Raw genomic sequence first — 23,962 nt, forward strand, 5'->3', positions numbered from 1 at the left:
ACCCATTTCTTCTTGTTTGTTCTCCTCTCTAATACAATGACAAGGAAGAAGGTCAAGCTAGCCTTCATCGCTAATGACTCGGCCCGAAAAGCAACCTACAAGAAGAGAAAGCGAGGCCTATTGAAGAAGATGGACGAGTTGACAACCCTATGTGATGTCAAGGCTTGTGCTATCCTCTATAGCCCGTATGAGACCCGACCAGTGGTGTGGCCCGCACCATCCGGGGCCAAAGACGTGATTGCGAGCTTCAAGAGGCTGCCGGAGATGGAGAAGGTGAAGAAGATGGTGAGCCAAGAGGAGTTCCTAAGGCAAAGGGTGGCTAAGGCACATGAACAACTTAAGAAGCAACAAAAGGATAATAGAGAAAAAGACATGACTCAAGTTATGTACCAATGTTTGACTGGTAAGAGCATCCAAAATATGAGTTTATTAGACTTAAGTGATCTTACTTGGGTGATTAATCAACATTTAGGTGATATTAACAAGAGGTTTGATGTTTTAAAAAAAGAAAATCTCCGCCCTAATAAAAACAATAATAACAACAATATTTACAATAATGTTAATACTCATTCGGGGGTAGGCTTGCCACCATATCAGCATTCGATGTGCCCTAAAACAAAAGCAAAAACAAAAATGGAAGGCGAGTGTTTGCAAGGACTAGGAGATGATCTTGATGATATGCAACAATGGTCATCATTTATGGATATGATGGGTCCGCCGATGACATTTGATCATCAACCTCCTCCTCCTCCTCCTCCGCCTCCTCAACAACATCATCATGGTATGTCATTGGGTAATGGGTTAAGTGGTGTAACAAATGGTGGTGCTAGTACTAGTAGTAATACTAGTAATAACATTAATAATGCAAATATGATGACAATGATGATGGGTCAATTTGGTGACTACAATGGGCATGCTATTAATAATCCATCTATGTGGTCCAATAGTAATGCTTTCCTCCCTTGATGATGATGATGGTGATGATGATGGTCATGATGATGAAATGGTTATGATATCATGGAAGTATGGACATGATATGTTGAAGGGTTTCAATGTTTATTTTTAGATTTTCTTATTTTAGTATTGCAAGTTATGTGTTTTATTAGATGAACACAAATTTTATCAGCTTTTAGTCTTGGTTGTGTAATCGAAGAATGTTTAAATTAAAGTGATATGTTATTGGAATAATTAAGCTTATTATTTTGAGTATCCTTTCTAGTTTTTATGTAACCAAATTAAAGTATGCAATTTCTTAGCCTGGTTCAAATTTATTGTGATGAATTATCAATTTTTGTTTAATCAATAACCTTTGCTATTTGAACAAGGTAATTCCCTTAATTAGCATGTACATTCGATCATAAACATGATGCTACTAATTTAATTATATTTTTCAATTCCTTCCAATAAAATACATGCATACAAAGATCAAAACTCCTTGTCTAATGACTCCATCTTAATGAGTTTAGCTTGAATAGGTCAAGATTAGTTAATAAATTTATCGTGCTCGTGATTTCTATTCAATTATTTATTGTTTAAGACTTTTTGCGTAGTTTCAAATTTCGTGACAAACAATTTAACAAATAAATCCTCATTGATTTCAACATCATTTAATTTCCACGTTAATGGATGTAAAAATTTAAGTGTTTAACATGATACCATATATACCACCAAATAATCTAGTACTTGAACAAAGCTTTTTAAAAGATACTCGCACTTCATTTAAAATTTGAAACCATACAAGAAAACAGGTAGTGCATTTCATTGAAACCAAAAGGTTTGTTTAAGCAAGTAGTGCAATTGTGTGAGAAAGAGAAGCCAAAGTGATTGCTTTAATTTGTTCAACGTGACGCCTATGAAACTTTTCCGCACCAATTATCCATGTAAATTTCTCCCACGACTCTTTTGGTTACAAAGTATTTGCATCATTTCAATTTTCGAGGTATATTTATTCTCAAAGTATTTGTAGTACAGTAAAACCTTCTTTGATTTATTTTTTTTTTCCCTAAAAAGCTAGATGAGGGGATTCTTTTATTTTATACTACATATATATTCAGTGGAAAGCGGATGTAAATCGGTAACTTTAAAAATTAGAATGAAATATGTAATCTTTGCTTGCTTATTGTTGAATGTAGGGATAAATTTTTGTTCGAACATAAATGTCAATTATATTAACACTTGTAAGAGAACATCATAAAGCAAGAAAGACCGGATGGGATCACCTTAATTAAAACTTTATATATAAAAGCCTAACAACTTTATAACATGCTTTAGTAAAGAGGGTTACCCTTAAATTGAAGTAAAGAAGAGTCCTCAAGGTTCGAAGAAATGAGTCACAACTTTTGTACTTGTATCATCATCTAGAACCCAAAAGAAGGGTCTCAAATTAAATAATCTAGAATTCCTCCAATTTATATAATGGTCTGTTTGGAAAATGAAATTCTGGATTTGGCCCAATTACACTGTTTGGATTTACTCTGAATTTGGGAATTGGATTTGGCCCAATTCCAAGGTTTTGAAACAAAAGTTAATTTTGATTGAATTTAAATTCCAACTTAAAAGGTGTCATTTGAAATTCCAACAGTTAAAAAAAAACCCAACCCTCTCTCCTAATTTCTCAAATTCTCTCTCCTATGGATGGGTTTCCTATTTTCTCTCTCCTCCATGAAGATCGTGAGTTCTCTACTGTAAATGTTCTTCTCCATTAAAGGAAATACTGAGCTTTCTCGATCTCCTCTGTCGGTGTTTGTCAATTAATCCTCCATTGTAGTGGCTTTTGTGCTCTCTTTGCCATTGAAGCTTACCTTGAATCCTCCATTAAAGCACACCTTAATCCTCCCATGAATTAGCTTTTGAATTTCTCTACTCTTCAAACCTCCTCTCTTTTTAATTTGTTTGATAAGCTTTCGTTTTTCCCCTAATTTTTGGTTTAATTTTGTCAATTTGATGAAATTAGGGATTCTCTATTGTTAAGTTTTCCCCAAATTCATGCTTCAATTTTGTTGTAGTTTCAATTTGTTTAATTTGTGCGGCAGATTTCTTGTTCTTCTTTATTTCTTTTTTTTTTCTCTAATTTTTTTAATTCTCTGAGTTGATTAAATTCATGTGCAAAAGTTTATATTTTGGAAAAAAAGCGAAAAGCAAAAACGAATTCTGAAATTTGGTGGAAAAAGAAATCAATTTTGTTGCTGATGAAGTGTATTATCGTTTTAGCTTGAATCTAGGATTTGAAATTTTTTGTTTTCCCAAACAAGTTTTTGGAATTTGAAATTCCAAATTTGAAATTCTTAATTTGCCAAACATGAAACTTGGAATTGAATTCTAGAAATTGAAATTCTGGAATTGAAATCAGTGATTTCAAATGAAATGTGAGTATCCAAACACAACCTAAGAGAAATTAATTATATACTTCATATATCATACGTTATATGAGTCTCATAATTTAAGATGAATTGACAAGAACGAAGACTTCATGCAATGATTTTACGTATACTATACTATGCAGTGATACTTCATGCAATTGATATTTGTAAATGGGAAATTATGAAAATAATAAGCTCAAGGAACTCGTGATTCATTAAAATTGCGGTCTACGACATGCCATCTTTGCCATGGGTATAGGATGTATATATATGTAGATGGATTATTTGATTTATTTCGATGATTTTTGATGATCGAAAGCTAATAATGGACACCTTTGCACCTTATTAAGAACCAAGTTAATCTGATAATTGCAACTCGATCAATTTCCTACAAAACAAAGAAGAAGATTCAATAATTGATCTCATAGCAAACACAAAATGTAATTTTTTTATGTAATTAATATGGTATACCCATTATCGTAGGGCCATATACGAACCAAGTAACAATATGGTATACCCATTATCGTAGGGCCATATACGGGAACATAAAAGATGAATATTAATTTTTTCATATAATTAATTCAAAATTTTGTTTGTTTTATTTTATTTTTGTTTTCCATTTGTTGTCGGCTTGGGGCTGCTACTACAAAAGCTTCATGCTGCTCCCCACTATTATTAATTTAATTTTTATTATTAAAAAAAGCCAAGGAATGAAAACATAAAATAATAATATGAGAGCAATATATAACCCTTTGACATCATATCATATTCATGGGTGGGATTAATTATACCACATAAACAACTGAAAGAAACATGAAAAAGAAAATAACTAATACTCCATATACTGTCAAGTGTGAACCTTCTTTTTTTTCAAAAAAAAGTGTGAACCTTCTTTGGGAGTTAATTAATTACTCTGCGATATTTAGGAGAAAATTATGCCGAAAATGGTGGAAATTTTGCATTAGCAAACTACGCACTCTAAAATATGACTCGAATTTGTTTTTGAACAACCCAACAATCAGGGTCTAGGGTTGGGGCAACACATTCTAATTTGGAAATCGGGAAAAATTCCCTTGAAACAAACATTATCTACCATATCGAGCTATGATTTTCTTGTTTAAACCTATTTTTGGGCCGGGTTAGATTTATTCCGTTCTTGTAATCCTTAGATCAATAAATTTTTTTACCATATGTTTTTGTTATATCCATTTTTCATTAATTTTCGTACATCTATCCCAACAAAATCAACGTAAAGTAACACTTAATTTATTTATTAATTGTTTATAATAGCAAGATATTTTGTTAATTGAAGTGAATTAGTGGGATGACCCATGATCAACATACCTGGAAAGTGCTTTCATAATTTCAGCTTCTAGAAATACAAAAAATTGCAACCACCACTATATATAATTCAAATGAATACCATGATTATAAACCGAGAAGATTGACTCTACCAACTTTATTGTTAAAGCCAAAGCTGTATTACTGTATTAAATGATTAAATCATATGTTTATAGTTTCATTTTTTTTTATTGGATAACAATGCATAAGTAAAAAAATAAAATAAAATTGATGTGGATATATAGGAAATGGTACAAATTGTGTGATAGTATTAGATGAAGATTAGAAAAATTATTGATGTAAGATATTAGTACTTATAATAAGTGGCATGCGGGTTTTGTACTAAACATTTGCAAAACCCTAAAATTACTAGGCATTGCCTTACTTATTGATTCTCAAAATGTCATCATCACATTAATTATAAATTGGTTTTACTTACAAATACTATATGCATAGAACTATTTTTAGGATCGGACATAAAGTTATTGATCAATTTCAAGATAGAGTCACACTTGAATTTGTATGATGTGTTATACTCCCATCAAGTCAGATCATATTACTTCCTTTTTAGTTGCATCGCTTTTGTATCTACGATCTCCTAGATAATTTTTAGAGTAAAGAGAGATAGAGAGAAAAAAATAAAGAGGTCCCATTTCCTTCTCTCATAAAATATTCAGATCAGTTCAGCTCCAATAAATTCAGTTCATTTGATGAGTTCAGTTCAGTTCAATTCAGTCAATCAGAACAGACCCTAATTAATTTAAGGTTAATCATTATTCAGCATAATAAGCAACTAGCTACCATCAAATTAAGTTAGGACATTTAATCGACAACAACCAAGAGATAAATTCTTTATTGATAGTAAATTTTCTTATTTTTCTTCATTTTAATGAATTAGAGCAATATCGAGAGATCAAAGATGAACTTAATCTTTACATATCCACCATTATATTAAAAAATTAAATTAAAAAAAACGCAGTAGTTAACAACCACCTAGATGCACCATGATGGTCACAACTACCTAGATTCGTGTGGTGAAAAAATCAAGTACAAATTCAATGAGTCAAATTCATGTCTAAGAAACATAGAGAATAATTGATGGAAAAGATTAGCTATAATGACATTCTATAAGTGATGAAAAATAAATGGAAGAAAAAGGAATTGTAAGTTAGGAATTTGATTATTAGAAAAGAAGCACGTTAAGAGACAAATAGAATGATGAGATTCTCCTAAAAACTTTTTTAAAAAGTCGTAAAAGAAAGTCATATTATCGTCTTTGTGACACTCGATTATTTTAGTTGCCTTATTTCACTTTGTACCTAAAGAACTCCACGTTATGCAAAATTTGAAGGATATGTTATATGTATGATTCATTTCTTAGTTTTATATTACTAGTTCATCTCGTATTTGTTGTAACAGTTTGGCTTAATTTACACGTACTACTTATTCATGTACAAAGTAATAAAGTATTACGTATACTTAGACTACTTAAATCATTCTTGAAAGTCAAAATAACTTTTCATTTTGAGGTGATTCAAAATTTTTAACTCGATTTTATTTTAAATTTTTTCTAATTTTAATTTACAACCCTTGTATGGATTTTTTGAAGTGAAGGGAATAATAAAATATAAATAGTGAGTATTATTACAAGTATTGAGCACATACTATATTGTTGGGCTAGGTTAGCTTAAACTTTGATTATATAGATTACTTCATATGAATTTTTCATTAAAGATATTACTCTGAAGTGCATAAAATTTCACATAGTATAAACGTTAAACAACTATTCTGTTAATAACATTTTTTTTTTACTCTGAAGTAACATTTTTGTTCTGTAAAATTGTATTAAACTGACTGTTACACCAACTTGTCTATGATAAATTGGTGCACCGATGAGTTATGACACACCTAGGTTAATTGAATTATTGAAATCTTATAAGTTTCAACTAAAAATTATGGAATACCTTTTTTTTTTTTAAAAAAAAAAAAAAATTGCTACATACCTTTGTTTAGCACACTTATCATATAATTATACAAACTCAAATTTTTGCAGAATGCATTTAGATAGTGATTTAGCTAAATTCTCTCCAGCAACTTTTATTTTTTTAGTATTTCTATCAAAATAATATATTTGTAAAAATATGTCATTGCTTTTGAAAATGTAGTAATCCGTAGACAATTCGGGCAAATTAAGTAGAATTCTCCAATAGTTAGGAAAAAAATAAGTGACTACTAACTCAATGGCAAAGAATCTTTTCAGATGAAATAGACAGCCAACAAAAAATAAACAAAAAAAAAAATCCAACAACTACAAAATTAGTGACAAAGTGACATATTGAGCAGGTGTAGTATCCCATCCTTCTAGAAACACGATATAAATCATTGTATTATTGGCTTCTTTACGAGAGAAAATCATGCAATTAAACACTACAACAGTTGACTGATAATTTACCCAATGCAATTATGCAATTATAGAAGATAAAGAAAATGAAAGAACCACCAAATATTATAAGAATGAAAAATTCTAGTGTTCCTTTTTTATTTAAGAGGTTTTTTTTTTTTTTTTTTTTTTAACCCTAGATAGTAATTTTCATTTTTCTGTATTACAACAATGGGTCTATTAATTATGATTGGATCATACATGCATGCAAATTAATTTATAGTAAGGATAATGACATGTTAGTAGAAGTTCAAACAAAAAAATATTAATATAAGTAATTGATTTTCCCGTTAAGAGGAAAAAAAATTGTAAAAGATGTCAATAAGTTGTATCACTTGTATGCAAGCATCCCAAAACTAATTGTAACACTAAAAAAGAAACCAGGAATTTAAAATGATTACTATGGAAAACATTTAGCCGCATTCTATAGTACTAAGCTAGGTATTATGGGTTACATTGTGTTTTTGATCAAAAGTAAATTGTAGTTTGAGCCAGAAGTTCTTGCATAAACTTGTTAAATTAGGTCATGTTATGTCTATAATTCGATGAATTACGAGAAAAGCATGAAAAATTGAGTTTCAAATTGGTTTTTATCCAGTCCCATATACATAACTGAGTTAATTAGGTCAAGTCAAGGTGACCTAATTATCCAACATGTTTTAAGGGCCTGTTCACTTTAGTTCAATTTCAGCTTCAATCAGTTCAATTTAGCACCAATCAGTTCAGTTCAATTTAGCTCATAATTTCCTTCTCTCATAAAATATTCATTTCAGTTCAGTTCAATTTAGTTCAGTTCAGCTTCAATAAATTCAGTTCAATTCACTTCAGCTCAATTCAGTAAATATAAACAGACTCTAAAATGATAATCAGTCTCTCTTCTTAGATTTTACCCTATAATTAAGCATATAATTATGCATAAAACAAACTAGATAGAATTTAACAAAAAAATGAATTTAATATTTGAGCTGACGAATTATTTGCACTTCCCAAGTTTTTGGTCTGCCCCAATCAAAACTAATAGTATATAATAATCACAATAATGCACAAGTACAATGCTTAATAAAGCATACTCAACTTTAATGTTTCATTAATGGTCTGTTATGTTCATCTTATTTTCACTTATTTTAGTTCTAATAAAGGTTAAATAAGTTCAATTAAGTTCAAATAAGTTCAGTTTATGAAAAATAAGTTCTGATAAGGGTTGATGAAGTTCAAATTACAACTAAAATAATTTCAAACTCTAATAAGTTTAATTAAATTCAAATAAGCTTGGATAAATGAAAATTAGATTAATAGAACACACCCTAAAAGTTGTCCTATTTTACATTTGTACTCACTTCGTCAGAAAATATTGATACATAATCCTTAGATTCATAACCAATCTGAATTCAGTATACAACACAATTTACTTAAAAACCCTCTATAAAAGCCGATCATTCAAATATTCTCGACATTATTCCGTCTTAGAAAAGGATATAATAGTAAAATCTATCACAACTTCTACATGAAATAACAAGTAAATCCTGGTAACATAACACTTTAGCCTTTAAGTGCATCCGAATATGTATAGGTATATGGTATCAAATATATATCTTGTTACCAACAAGAATTGATTCAAGTGGTAAGCAACCCCAGATTCGAGTCTCCGCAAAAACTCTTGTTGGGATACTCACCCACCACAAGCCGAGAAAATATATACGGAGTACCCTTTCCCCTAAAGGCCGTGGCCAAAACCAGGACGCGTCAAGAAATACGTCTGCAAAGGAAAGAATGCTGAAGAATCGAATAGAAGTAGGTGAGGTAAAATCATCTTATATGTCAGGTTTTCAGCAGTACTGTACATAAACACCATTTAATTCATTTATAAATACACCATTTAATCATTTATAAATACACCATTTATCCTCAACATTCCAAATCATTCCTTATTAATCACTTTTTATATTCTACTAATTTCTTATTCCATTATTCTTCTTCGACACCAGTTGCAGAAACACCCTGAATTTGCTTCTTCTCTCTAATGGCGGCCAAAATCTACATCGTGTAATTTCTCATTCTTTGTCTCTCTTACCCTTTTCTTTTTATTAATTAATTGATTCATTTGTTGTATAATGTCATTGATGTTTATTGCATTTTTATAATGTTGGTTTCTTCTGGGTTTTTCCTTTTTTTTGTTTTTATTTTTGTCATTGGGTTATGATTTTTAATGTTGGTATTGGTGCTATTGATTTAAATGGGATTCGATCTCGGGTCTTGGATTTAAATTTCTGGGTTAACTTGTGATGAGCAGTTCATCAATGTTTGAAATTTATTTATTTCCTAATTCATTGTCATGATAATTTAATTTTCTGTTCTTTTAATATAATTATTATGGAAATTAGTAGGTGTGTTATGGTTAATATCTTCTTGATTTCATGGTTAACTATTTCCCATTAATTGTATTTTTTTTTTTTCTTGGATGGGTGGAGCTTGCAAAAATGAATGCCTTATTTCATCTAGCAACATATACTTCCATAATAATGATAATGTAAATGATCAATCTGATTTGGGGTTGTTGAAATATTTTTGATTCATTGAGTCTTGTTTGCTGATTTATGTGGTTAGATTCTGCTTTTAATAGAATGATAGAACTTTATAGTTTTGCTGAATGAATCTGAGTTATAGCTGATTTCCTTAAATTCAATTGTATGAGTATTTAGTATAAAATCCTCCAATTTGTGTCACAAAAACTTGGATCATGTGTCTCCATTACAAGCTTAATGGGAGCTGGATAAGTGTCTATATATGTTACTCAAACTCGGATCATGTGTCCCCTTGTTGGCTTGTTGAATGTGTATGTCTTCTTCATATTGTTAATTGGAAGAACATGAGCAAATTTATCTTCCCAGACTCGAGGAATTAACAATCTTGTGATGTACATTTGCTTGATTTAGATATAGTCTAATAGAAGCAATTATGTGTGTGTGTGTGTGTGTGTGTGTGTGTGTTATATGTAAAGTCCGTATTTCAACCTTTGCTTGCTGGTAGTCTGAGTGGAAATGAAGAGTTGAATGGCTTACTGAAAGTTACAAGTTGATCTCTTTTACAATTTCACTCTTTTTGGGTACTTAGGTACTAGTTGTCTATTTTACGCCTCTCTTGTTCAGAAGTAACTGATAATATGCATCAATAATGTGATTTGGTTAGAGAAAGTAGCTTTTTGGAGGCATGGTGGCAAAGCTGCATTGTTAGTTACAAAGTGGGCTGTTGCTATCTTTCTTTTGTTATCTTTTGACTTTACTCCCTTTGTGGACCAGTGTTTCTAGAATTTGTTATTCGTTTATCGTTCTTTAGTTTTCCATGCTCTTATCTTGGGAAATTTAGTTTTATATTCTTCCCCTGAATGATTACCTAACTAAAACTTAGGAAGATTGATACACTTTCTCATAATGTAAAGAGGAACTGTAGCAGTATTATGATGTAGACTGAAAAAATGAAAAACACTTGTAGTTTCTGCATTAGCAATATGTGTTCTAATGAGAGTGAAACTTTGTTAGAGATAAGACCAATGATTGTCAATTGTTTTGACTTTCTGTTAAATACTTTGAAATTTTGCAATGAGAAAGCTCTACTTGATTGCTTCTATGGCTGCCATCTTGCAGTAATAATTTGTCATTGTCGAAGTATGATATCTACACCTTTTGAAATTCAATACATTCAGCTGGATGTGGCATTAATTTCCTGTTTTTTTTTTTTAGTTTGTGGCTAAAAGATTTTGCTGATGAGTTCATCTCTTCCCTTTTCCAGTTTTACGGACTGTACACCTGCATGTCTCTTGCATGACAATAATGGCTAGAGCCCTATTCCATAATCTATCAAATTTTGTATGGAAATATTGGATTTGTTATGCCATTCTTGGATTATTTACGACTTTTCCTTAAAGCAATCTGGCTGTTCTGGCCCCTAAAACTTATACGTTGTTTTATAATTGTCTTTCATGGAAGTATATCGTGGACTGTTATGTTTGTAAGTTGCATGATAGCCCTGCCCCCATTTGTGCTTGTTATGATTATATAGGCATGATACAATCAACTTCTTGTGTGTGGGAATTGATGCAAATAAGTCTGGTGCAGTTATTACTCAATGTATGGACATGTTGAGAAGTTAGCAGAGGAGATACTGAAAGGAGCTGCATCTGTTGAAGGAGTTGAAGCGAAACTCTGGCAGGTGTGGGTTATAAAAATTCCCTGCTTCGCAAATACTTAATAGTTTTAATCCTTGATTGTATGTACTTGAGGGGATAATTAGAATTATTAAAGGTTATGGGTTATTTGTGAAGGTTCCCGAAACACTATCTGAGGATGTGCTAGCAAAAATGAGTGCACCCCCAAAAACTGATGCCCCAATCATCACACCTAACGAACTTGCTGAGGCAGATGGTTTTCTCTTCGGTTTCCCAACTAGATTTGGGATGATGGCTGCTCAATTTAAAGCATTCATGGATGCCACTGGAGGACTCTGGAGAACACAACAACTTGCTGGGAAACCTGCAGGCATCTTTTACAGTACAGGATCTCAAGGTGGCGGACAAGAAACCACTCCGTGAGTTTCTCTTTGCTCAAGTATTCTGTCCTCTTGTTTCTAATTATTACTTGAACCATTCCTCATTCGAAAAGGTTTAGGAATATTAGGATATTGATCTTTGATGCATACATAATAAAATGGATCCTTTTTTTTTTAAAAGATAACAATATCTGATATTTGCAATCTAATGCATGGAGTTTTGCTAACAAAAGGGCTATTTTAGCAGAAAAATAAGTATTTTTCTATTGTGACAAGTTAGTTTCCCATGCTTTTTATATTTTTTTTTCTTGGTGTGATGCAAATTGTTACGCATGAATTAAGCATAATGGAGGGAGTAGACTTGTGCTAATATGTGGATATATGCAGGTTGACAGCCATCACCCAACTCACCCACCATGGAATGATCTTTGTGCCCATCGGCTACACATTTGGAGCCGGTATGTTTGAGATGGAAAAGGTCAAAGGAGGAACACCTTATGGGGCAGGAACTTTTGCAGGTGATGGATCGAGACAGCCTTCTGAACTTGAACTCGAGCAAGCTTTCCACCAGGGCAAATACTTCGCCACCATTGCGAAGAAGCTCAAGGGTTCTGCTTGAAATACTTCACTCTGTCTAAAACACTTTTTACTAGTAGATACCTGCATATTGTTTTTTGTCATATAAAGTATGCTCTTCAATATCGTCAATTGCTTGCTTTGTCAAATATGTTTGTATCTGGATCCTTGATTTGTTTGAATGTGTTGTAAGAAATTTGCTCAGGCAAAAGTATATAAATGTATTAAAATTTGAACTCAATAATTGGTGTGATTGCCATAATTGGTACTCAGCAATTTCTTTGACAGGTTTACATTCTTATTTAATTTCCCCCCTTTCTATCTTCATAACATTGGAATTTTTTACTTCCACACCCAAAAAAAAAGGGAGCAGAGATCTACAAAAAGAAGTATATACAGTGTCGACGAAGAACAATCAATTTCGGGAGTAGTTCTGTCTGTCGGGTGCCCATTTAGATCGATTACAGTTTTAGTTTGATGCTTAATTTCACATCAGGTCTGATGTATAATGACCTCGGAGGTCTGATGAGAAACCTAACTCCGTAGTTAAAGTCTCCTTAAAACAAGAACACAAGCCATACACGGGTTTGAGGAGATCGATGATTGTCTCAACTGTACTTCTCATAACCATCGCTTGAGCATAATATTACCTCTCATTAGTTTGGGCTTGTTAAAATGTACAGCTTGTATTGAAAACTAGTCGTTCGACTTTCAACTAGTTTAGCTACATTTAGGTTAATCTGTATCCCATTGTACCCTCTTGAAAGATGTCTGCATAATTTTTGACTCCCAATATCCTTAACCATTAGGCAGCCTAACAGGGGTGAATTTGGATAGTTCCCTTAAAAGGACAATATATTTGATCACCTATTTATGAATATAAGAGAGTAAACAAACGAATCAAAAGTCACATAAAAATTCCTTAGATTCTGATTTTTTTTACTTCAAGAACTAAAGATGTAAGCTGTAACATCTATCTTAGTTACTAATCACTAGTGAAGTTTCCCAAAGCAGCAGCATCAGAAAAAGGGTGGAAGTTGTTTGGGAGACCTAGATATTAGTCAGAAGGATGAAAACATAATAGTACTCTCTTCGTCTCAGATTTGTACTACTTGCTAGATCGGGTTATGATCAAGCAGAATCTGGCTAGCCTAGCTAAGGAGTCAGGGTCTAGGTTCACTGTATTGCAAGTGAGCTCCTTGGTGTTATGCGTGGCCTTGGAATGGTGGACATAGAAGAGTCCAATTGTCCATCGATTAAGAAACTGTGGTTCGTTCTTTGGTGGATCCTTGTCCTCCTACTTACCCTTATATTCATATTATTCGGCTATGTAAAGCTATCTTAGCTCGTGAAGGTTGGAGAGTGACTCGTGCGGCTGACTACTTAGCTAACTTTGGTGTCAACTCGGATCGGAAGATAGTTATTTTTGAAGCGGTCTCCCGGGATCTTCAAGCCGTTTTATTGGATTGTTCTTTTGGGAAGAGTTTAGTGTAGCTTAGTTTTATTTTCTTTGTTTTGTTTATCTTTTGCCTTTTGGTTCTGTTTTCTGTTTGGTTTGTTTAGTGTGTTTTTGGCTTGTTTTCTTTGGAGCTTGCCCCTCTCTTTCACCCAAAATAAAAAAAAAAAAATTGTATGGACCATGGGCCATACAGAAGATCCACACTATAAATACTTGAAGAATTTTATTTGGATTTGATTTTTGGGTCAAATTCAAGGCCCACATCTGAAAAAGCCGCACGTCTTTGTTTCTTTTTATTTGTAACATAGAAGGTTTTTTTTTTAGTTGTTTTTATAGCCGCAAGAGCATGTGATGATAATCGATCTCAAGATTTATTGGAATTGGGAGGCGAACTCTAGAGATTTACTGGTTTAAAAAAAAAAAAAAAAAAAAAGAAGAGAGAAATTTGCTTTCCCAAATAAAATCAACCAAATGAACTAAAATAATGAGTAATGTAATGTACTGTAATAATTTTGTTTTGTTTTTTTTTTTTTTTACAAAATATGTCAAGTACAAAATCTCAATCTCATATTTTCTCTGTTTTTTTTGTTGACACCTTTCTATTATCACTTGCCAACGCATGTTTTTAACGCTTAATAACTTCAATTATCAACATTGCAAAATTATAAAAATTGGATATTAATAAAATATACATATAGACGATTCAAACAGAATCTCACATGACTATATTTTATTATATATATAAGTCACAAAAGCGAGTCAAAATGTAGTCTGTAATTAGTGTAAAAGTCAAACGGTATCAATTAAAAAAAACGGTAGAAGTATTATAACTAAAAAGTAGGTGAATAAGGAATTATGGATAGACATATCATTCTAGTCACAATGTTGATGATTTTCTCTTTATCCTTTTCCATTCATAAAATTTGATTAATAAATATATACAAACAACTAAAAAGTATATAGGTAGGTTTTTTCTCAAAAATATATATAGGTTTGAAAAATCATTTGTCTAGGTCCTAAGAGAGAGTAGATTTTCTCCTTAACAATTGGATTATAATCACTATGTAAATATGTAATCAAAGAAGTTTCCTTACAATTTCCAACAATCTATCTCTAATGAACTTGTAGAAGGGATTATATAGGGTACACCAAGCTAACTTCTAATAAGTTTCATTTTCAATTACACGAAGTATCCCTATTACCATTCTCAGAATAAAAAAAAAAATGTATCCCTATTCTCTATATACTTTATCTGTGTTTTAAAATGCAATCTTTTTTATAAATGAGCGTTTTTTAGTGTAACAATTTTAAAATTAAAATTTTCCACACATTTTTTTGTATCTTTCTCCGCCTATGACCCTCTCCTACGCTTATGTTATTTCCTTCCAATTTTCTCACATTACTTACTTTAAATATATTATTTATCTACTTTCTTTAATCAATACAGAGTAAAATTTTAATTTCACAAACAAATCCCACTTATTCAAAATTAAAATGCCTAAAGTTCCTTCAAAGTTAATTGTTGCACATAAAAAAGAGGTAAGTAAGAATGAGATTTTGACCCGATGATACTATATGAGAGCTTATATACGAAATCTTTGTCCATTATTGTAATTTGTAATTATGCCCTTATAACTAGTTCGAAGAAGAAAAAAAAAAAGCAACTTGCATCGGACCACATGCAATTTTAGCGTGTTGTAAATGTGGTGGATTTTGGCTCAAATGTCTTGTAATTTTTTTGAGAAGATTGTGTGGACTTGCAACAGGTGTTACATCTTTTTGTAATTTGTTGTTGTACAAGATAGTTACATGTTTTTGTAGCTTGCTATTGTACCAACTACCAAATCAGTAAGCATTATATTCTAGCTTTGTACTCTTGTAGTAGTGCGTGTTGCATATGACGCAATACATACATTAGTATTGCATCATCCCAATTCCCAAATGTTAAAAATGGCAAAGCATTAGAGACAAATGAAAAGAAAAGAAAGTTTCTTATTTAACACAACATTTTCTTTTTTTCACTTTGTATTAATATATTATTACGTAGAATTTTACTTAAATTTTCTGAGACTAGAATCATTTTGTGGGGGTAAAGGTATAGTACACCAAGGTTAGGATAATTTTCACTTAATTAGAGCTAACTCTTAATTAACTTATAGTCCTACTATCCCCCCCCCCTTCCATTGTCAATGTATGGGTCAAACTTAAAATGTTTGACCATATATTCTGTTAATGTATAAGAGATAACATATATAGTTGTGCAGGAATCATCTCAATGCATATTTTGTTAATATTATTTTCATAATTTTACACGCATCTTAAATGTCGTGAAAAGTCAAATGGGGTAAAAAAAATAGAGCAGAGAGAATATATCATAGGCTAGTAATTAATCGAGTAATCGAGAGAACACGATACTTCCTTCATATACACGTATCCTACCCATAGGCGTTACTTTATTAAGGATGACTACAGGAAAATGAAATTAAATTTACATGGAAGTTCCAAAAAGAAAATACCCTTTTAGATAAGAAAAACTTCTAATTGAAGAGAAACAAAGATTTTGCCTTTGATAAGCCATAAAAAGAAAAGGTGGTCCAAAAAAAGTTTTTTTTTTTTTTTTTAATAAAGGAATTCAAAGGTTTACTCTTTCATTATTAAAGTTTATACAATCTTTAGTAACATCACAATGATGCCTTAGATGCTTTATATTTTGTTAACCCTAGTAATAATTAAAAAAATAGGAATTGAATTGACTTTGATTTGGGGGCACTCAAGGGCTATATAAGAGGTACCTATCCTTATTCTTTATTAACGAATTTGGTAAAGAAATGTCGTCTTTTTATGTCTAGCAATGCATCAATTTGAAAGGATGGAAGCTTTGATTGATTATAGAGATATGAAAAAACATAAAGTATGCATGAGCTAGCCAAAGAGAATATACTAGTCAATAATATGATTGCTTTTCAACTGTTAAAGAATTGCTTTTATTCATGTCATTTTAGTTGTTTTCTTCTAAATCAAGCCTTCTTTAATTAGTAATATAATGTTTATTACTTTGTTTGCCAAATTACTCATTGAAATTGTTCATTAACTAGGTGAGAGGAAAGTGGCTTTAATTGCATGCACATACATAAGGACGAAAAAAGCAACAAGTGCAATGTTGTGTACCATATTGCAAATTATTATATTTGCTCAATTATATTGTGCTCCCATTGGAGTATTTAACTCATCCTTGCGGTTCTTCAAAAAAACTAAAAAATAAGGGTATTGTGGTTTTCCTTAAAAAAAAAAAAAATAAAAAAAAAAATAAAAAAAAAACAAGAGTATTGTGATTAAGCGCATCTTGAACATACCTTACAAAAAATTGTTAAAAAGATAATAATTATGCGCCTCTGGCACATAAGGTCTTTAATCTCTTTGAAATTGTCTTGCCTAGACCAATAAAGTTGACCCATTAACCCTTATCGCATTACCCTTCAAAATCTTAATTAAGTGTGCCTTTAATGGTTGAAGCCTAAGAATATGTTTTAAACTCTATTACGCCCCCTCATATGAGAGCCTGTTTGGGCTAGAAGTGTGGATGCAACATGGGCCCTCTTAATACCCCGCGCTTAATATTCCAATACCATGTTAGAGGATCAACTCAACCAAAAGCTTAAGCTGATGGTTGAGGCCCAAGAATATGTTTTATACTTTATCACTTCTAATCTAGATGAGTCGTTTTATAATAATTCCATTTACACTAATAATAGTATAAATGTATGGGAACAATATAATTTTTGTGATTAATTAGTTAAATATAGCATGAGGTGGCCTGCTAAATACCCTTTTCCAAACAGATTATTTATTTAATTTAAGGTAACAAAGCTAGTAATAAGAAGTGTGTTACTTCAATCCATTATTCCATGCCTTGTTACTACATGACAAATTAAAAGCTTTTTGTTGGGCTGTTATGTGGTTCAAGATGCTAATTATTAAATACTTACCATTACTATTTTTTGTGATGCTAAGACTCTTGATGAGAACTCATTGTTTCCATTTAATTTATAGGTGGAGCATGCATGTTGATATATATATGAAGAACAAGTGGTTAAGATATATATCATCGAGCCAAGTTTAGATAAAGCCTAATTCGAGTAGCTTGCAAGTTGGGTAGGCTGCTTATTATTAGTCCTAAACACAACTACTACTATAAAGCATGAATATTACTTGTATTTAGTAAAATCATGTCCATCGTCTTAAATAAGACGTGATTTAAAACTGAAATTAAACGGAGAAAATATAAATCATATCGATCTTATTCAAACGTGATTTAACTAATTTTTAACGAAGAAGTATACAAAATATATATAACAAATTAAATTGAAGACTTGTATAATTCACATGCAAGCACTCCGATTCTTATTAGTAATTAAACATTAATTTATTTAGGTATAGTTTGCTGCTGACACTTGAAATTCTGAGTAATGAATTTAAAATTAGCTCGATCTTAGTAGCTTATCATTTTATTTTAAATAATTCCCCTAATACCAAGAATGAACATAGAATCCATATAAGTATGACATCACCAATAACACTCCAAACACATCTGCTTAAAATTAAATTCGAAGAATTTGAATTTAGGGATCATTAATTGATTAATATATATACTTATGACACAAGTTTGTTACTATAGCAGATATTTTGTATAACAATATTACAATATTTTAACTCTTGTAGTGTACTTGGAGAAGATTGTCATCTTCTCAATGGTAATATTAAACAAACGCGCATTTGGTAATTATTAAGTTTGTTTTGCCATCGATTGTAATGTTAATATTGTATTAAATGATTTGATTATATGACAACTAAATTCATAGTTTAATTTATTTGAAAATCTAGTCGTGGAAGTGATCCAACAAACAATCATTAAACTTTAAAAACTTTTAACAAAACAATCCAAATATATTAACTTGAATTTTTTTTTTCCCAATTTTGCAATAAAAAATAGGGGATGCAGAGTGCAGTGGTTGATACAAGTACTGAAAAATATTCCATTCACATACATGAATATATATAGCAAGAAGCAGGAACATTACATGCTAAATTTAGCCTAATCTCTAATTAACAAAGTACAATAATCTTTTTACCCTAATAACTCTAATCTATCTAAAAAAGTTCCAGCTAAATTTAGCACTTGTTCCTGCTCCTAACCCTTCTATTATTACAACAAATACTTAATTAATTAAACGTAAAACTAAAATTATAAATAAAAAAAATTAAAAAAAAAAAATAAAAAAAAAAAAGGAAAAACCACAATTATCCCTAACTATTTTGTTGTGCCCTACTACATCATTATTCCTGTAATAGTGGACCAAACATTTGTCTGTCATATCTTTTGGAAGGGTCCCTTCCTTTTTTTTTTCCCCCTTTTTTTTCCTTTTGTTTTTTTTCCCCACTTTACCACATACTTTGATCCAAGAATTGTTCAACCTAAAGCAATGTGTGGCAGCTGCAATACCATACCATATAAATATATGATGGTCCTTTTTTTGGTTCGAGTTTATATTATACTCCCTCCGTCTAGAATTAATTATGATGCTACTAGTATAATTTGAACAATTTTTGTAACAACTGATTCTAGACGGAGGTAGTAAAATAGAAAATCTCGGCGTTTTGTTGTTAATAATATTTGGTTTTGGACAATTGTGGTTGAAAAGGGTATCGAACTTCATCATCACCTGTAGTGTATCATAAGCTACATGAATGTCGTTGTTCCTCCGAATGTAGGTGTCCAAAAATCAACTGGGGTCTCTTGGGCAACTGGGTAGGTGCTTGAAATAGGTACAAGACATAAGCCTCTACTTCTTAAATCTTGATTTGAATCTTCATTATCCTTCAATTTGTCACTCTCCTGCAAGATTAACACAACAATCAATCCATAAATTCCAATGAACTTTATCATTCTCATACTACAATCATGATATAATGTAAATGAAAAGTTGATTGATATCGGTCCAAAATTAGGATTTCAAGTCACTAGAATTAGCATTCTTCAACTTTATTTATGAATGTTGTCAAAAAAAAAAAAAAAAAAAAAAAAAAAAAAAAAAAAAAAAAAAACTTTATTTATGAATGAAGTTTCATGGGTCCATTTTAATGATGATTTTTACCCTTTATTCACTTCAATAAGCAAGTTTACCTTACAAACTATTAAAAAGAAAAAAAAAAAAATAACGTGCAATTTTCTCATGTTATCAATTAAAATTTGAAAAGTTTGCTAGTAATTTAAAATAAATTATGGTACAAAACTTACTCATTTTATCTTTAAACAGCCAACACAAGCAAAAAGGTCATGCACACAAAATCAACGAAGTTTTACATATTGCATTGGCGGGTTATATTATAATTAATACCTTGAATTTTGCTTTTTACAAGAAAAATAATGGTATATTGATATTTTAAGTGACATACGCTATTAATTAAGAAAAAAAGTGGGGTGAATAGATGACATGATTCGGATATAGACCTTAACATTTTATTCTCAGTTCAAATTATAACCCTCATGGTAACTTAAAACATGATCATTAGTTTACATTATGGAGTCTTATTGACTAATCCAAACTAAATTAAAGCCTTTTTTTTTTTTTTTTTTTTTTATAATCTTAATGCATGAACAATCTTTTTTTTTTTTTTTTCCCTATTTTCAAGCTATGATGAAGATATACAAAAGTACAGTAGATAATTAATTAAATGGATTTTAAAACCAATAATCTTAATTATTATTTTACGGGAACAATATTATTTTTTTCAGGATCATGCCAATGCTAAAAGACATATGATAAATACATAATATTCCGTATATTTGCAACCTTGAGTACTCCATGTATTATTTTCAACTAAACTAGTTGAACCCTACTTTGATCTATTCTAATTGGATTATTATATATAGCTAGGCTATTAATATGATAATACCATGTTTAATGATAAACCATTATTAGGCAAATTCTTGTCATTTTTTGCACAAACATATAAGTTCCGCCCTCCTACTCTATCTTGATCTAGCCAATTTTCCTTCAATAATCAATTTATAATCTATGTACTCGTAGATCTTTATGTAATTAACTTAACAATATTATTAATATACCGAAACTTAACAATATTTTTACGTTAAATTAAACACAAACAAACAACTAGGTTTTGTTTGTTACCTTTTGTTGCATTGCAGTTCCATTTTTCAAATATGGAGTGCTTAAAACCTGAAAATCAAAGAAAAGTTATACATTAATTAACTAAGAATCACTATATTAATAAACTATACATAATTTACTTAGTCTATTTATTAGGAAATAATTATATAAAGAACTTACGTTAACTTGATCATGGAGAAACTTGATGTATTCGATTGCTTCGTGTAGAACCGATGCAGTATCAGTCTACAAAACAAGGATCATAATTTCATATAATTAGAATTAATGAATTTTTTTAATAACTTACTGTGGAATCATACATAAGAATTATAAGAATAAAGAATTTTTTCTACCAAAAAAAAAAAAAAAAAGCTAGTAAAATCATAATCATGCTATATAAAGCTAGTATACCTTCCCAAAAGGCGAAACTAGTTGTTGGAGAGCAGTTATCCGATCCCCTAGCTTCTCCTTACGAACCTGTCGATCAAACAATAAGAATTTAAGTACCTTATAATTTATAAACTATTATGTTTATGAAAATTAAAAAATAAAGAAGTAATTCAATGGAAAATTGTATTAATTAATATACGTAGTACATGTATGTACCTTAAATGTTGGCAAGGGAGATGGAGTCTCAATTCGCGGCCTCTTAGCTTGTGGTTGATCGTGGTTACTAGTGTTGTTCTTAGACTCACGACGATGTTCCTCACTATTACCCTAAAACAAATTTATACCAAAATAAACGCTAAGCTCAAGAACTTACAAATATAAACCCTAGTATCACATAAATAGCACAATAACACATAGACCACAAAATTATATATTATTATTTAGTTTTGAAAATATGTAAGGATAAAGCATATCAAGGGACGCCTTCTCTCAAGACTGTATCGTATGTATGTATATATGTATGTAAGTGTGTATATCAACTATAATAGACGAGTAAATTACCTTGTTAGCAAGGGAATTAGAAGAGTGTGATTTGTGGTTGAAAGAAGAAGGGCCTCGAGCTCGTGATTGTAAGGAGTTCAACAAGCTAGCTCGAATGCTACTAAGAGTTGTAGGGGAATATTGACCACTAAACACTTGTCCTTGATCATTGATCAACGACGCGTTCATCCCTCCATCAATCTTGTTACTTTGTAGTAAAGGTATTTGAGGAGAAGGAAGAGTAGGAGTGTTGTTAGGACTAGTTTTAACCCAAGAATTAGATGACATAATTTCATTACTTGAATCCAAAGAACCATAATTATTTGATGAGTTGATAAACTGATTATGATGATGAGATTCGTCAGAATCATCAAACAAAGATTGGATCAAGTATGAAGCTGAAGAGTTCATCGGAAAGCTCGTAGCGAGGCTGCCGTCGCAGGTGATTGTACTCGAGTCACCGGAGCTGTTGCTAGATGCTGTCAAAGCCAAGGGTGGTGATGCATCTTGGGTGTTGTTAGAAAAGTTGGTTGAATTCATAATATTTGGTGAATTTACTCCCATTTCATAGGAATTACATAATCTTGAACTATTCATATTATCTTGTAACATTGAATCAAAGTTTGCCTCATTGCTTCCATTGTTACAACTGCAAACAAATTAACAAAAATTATTAGCGAATTAAATTATATCGCGATTTGGTACATAAAATAAGCACGTAATACGTACCACATAATATAAATATAGACCAAAAAATAAATTAAATAAGAACAATATTACTTACAGCAAATTTTGATGATTATTCCAGTCAGTAGTTGAAGAAGTGGGTGAAAGGCCAAAGCCTAAAATATCAAGGGAAGAATCAATTTGATCAGGAAATATTAAGTTGTCAAAAACCGAATTATTGTTACTAGACTTATTATTGTTGCCCTTTACAACTAATTCATTAGGCCACCCAAAGCTGCCCACGTCAAAGCCGCCGCCACCAAGCTGAGCAACCGAGCACGGTGATGATAATCCACTAGAGAATAAATTATGTGGCGGATTCCACCACGTGCCGCCACAAACACCGCCTTGGAACTCTTCTCCCATGTTATACAACTTCAACTAGTGTTTCTCTTAATATTTCACTTGGTATGATGTACAAGTTTTTTTATTGTGGGTTTTTAGACACTTAATAAAAATAGAGAAGTGTAGAAAATATTGGACCATTTTGGTACACTAGGGAATATGGTACTTATATACCGGAATATGGTTGACATTTGGGAAAGGGGTGATTAGACAAAGCAAAGGGAATTTCATCTAATACAAAAATAATCTAATCTAATCTATCTTTACTTTTTGAGTGGAAATTAATTTTTTAATTTTGGTTCTTTAATTATTTAATATTATCTCATTGATGGGTACCTTGTTTTCAAAGGGAGGGGGCATATTATAATGTGATATGATTCAATATCATTAAAATAATACCCTTCAAAAAATTATTCGTGAATATTGTTTGATGTGTTGTATAAATTGCCACCTCACTATTCTGACTTATATTGACCACAACTTTTCTCCTTATATCATAAACTTATTATTTTTTAATGTATTTCGTATCATTTATCTTAGAAGGTATTACATCATCAACTAGGCTTAAAATTTAAAAATGTTCTATTAGATTGAAACCTCGCCTATATGTCAAGTCAATTTATGTTAACGAGCAAGACCCCTTAAGTGTTGGGTGATTAAAAGATTAACCGTACACCGCACAAATGTCATGTATTAAAACTCACATCCTAATCTATTATAGTCATTGTTGTTTCATGGTGTTTATCCACATTATTTTTATAATGGCTTATATCTAATGTTGTTTAATGTATTATGTTTTGATGATTAGGATTAGATAAACCTGCTTTTGAGGGGTTTAATGCAAAGAATTAAGGTTAGGTTTATCATCAGGGGCCTGAACATACAGCTAGCTTGGATTATGGAGACACTTTAATTTGATCTTTAAACATAAAGGAAATTTAAGCTGGCTTAACCTCCAAAATTAGGTGAGATGGGACCTTTTGTTTCCCCGTTTTAGGAGTATAATTTTATACGAGTACTCCTTTTGACATTTTATAAAAATATATAAAAATAAATCCTCGTCTTTTTAGGGAGG

General features: G+C 31.1%; 3 protein-coding genes across 4 annotated transcripts; 2 read left to right on the forward strand and 1 right to left on the reverse strand.

Annotated features, from left to right (window-relative positions):
- On the forward strand, positions 1-966 carry LOC145610977 (agamous-like MADS-box protein AGL80). Its single transcript, XM_081666227.1, has one exon. The coding sequence runs from the start codon at positions 37-39 to the stop codon at positions 964-966; it is 930 nt and encodes a 309-aa protein (XP_081522353.1). The 5' UTR covers positions 1-36.
- A 7,889-nt stretch (positions 967-8,855) lies between these two features.
- LOC145610209 (putative NAD(P)H dehydrogenase (quinone) FQR1-like 1) lies at positions 8,856-12,502 on the forward strand. Of its 2 annotated transcripts, none has more exons than XM_081665493.1 (5): positions 8,856-8,940; positions 9,126-9,183; positions 11,253-11,346; positions 11,459-11,721; positions 12,070-12,502. In XM_081665493.1, exons 2-5 carry the CDS (start codon positions 9,161-9,163, stop codon positions 12,299-12,301), a joined length of 612 nt encoding a protein of 203 aa, XP_081521619.1. In that variant the 5' UTR covers positions 8,856-8,940; positions 9,126-9,160; the 3' UTR covers positions 12,302-12,502. The 2 variants fall into 2 exon arrangements, with proteins under 2 accessions (XP_081521619.1, XP_081521620.1); XM_081665494.1 differs by having other exon boundaries at positions 8,858-8,935.
- A 6,224-nt stretch (positions 12,503-18,726) lies between these two features.
- Positions 18,727-23,157, reverse strand: LOC145611844 (uncharacterized). The gene is made up of 8 exons (XM_081667223.1): positions 22,601-23,157; positions 21,838-22,465; positions 21,493-21,603; positions 21,298-21,363; positions 21,067-21,132; positions 20,908-20,955; positions 19,438-19,610; positions 18,727-19,208 (listed from the first exon to the last, which is right to left on the reverse strand). Exons 1-7 carry the CDS (start codon positions 22,906-22,908, stop codon positions 19,455-19,457), a joined length of 1,383 nt encoding a protein of 460 aa, XP_081523349.1. The 5' UTR covers positions 22,909-23,157; the 3' UTR covers positions 18,727-19,208; positions 19,438-19,454.
- Between the last annotated feature and the right edge of the window lie 805 nt (positions 23,158-23,962).

The sequence above is a fragment of the Chenopodium album genome, chromosome 24 (genome assembly GCF_948465745.1).
Source record: "Chenopodium album chromosome 24, dcCheAlbu1.1, whole genome shotgun sequence".
NCBI classification, from domain to species: Eukaryota; Viridiplantae; Streptophyta; class Magnoliopsida; order Caryophyllales; family Amaranthaceae; genus Chenopodium; species Chenopodium album.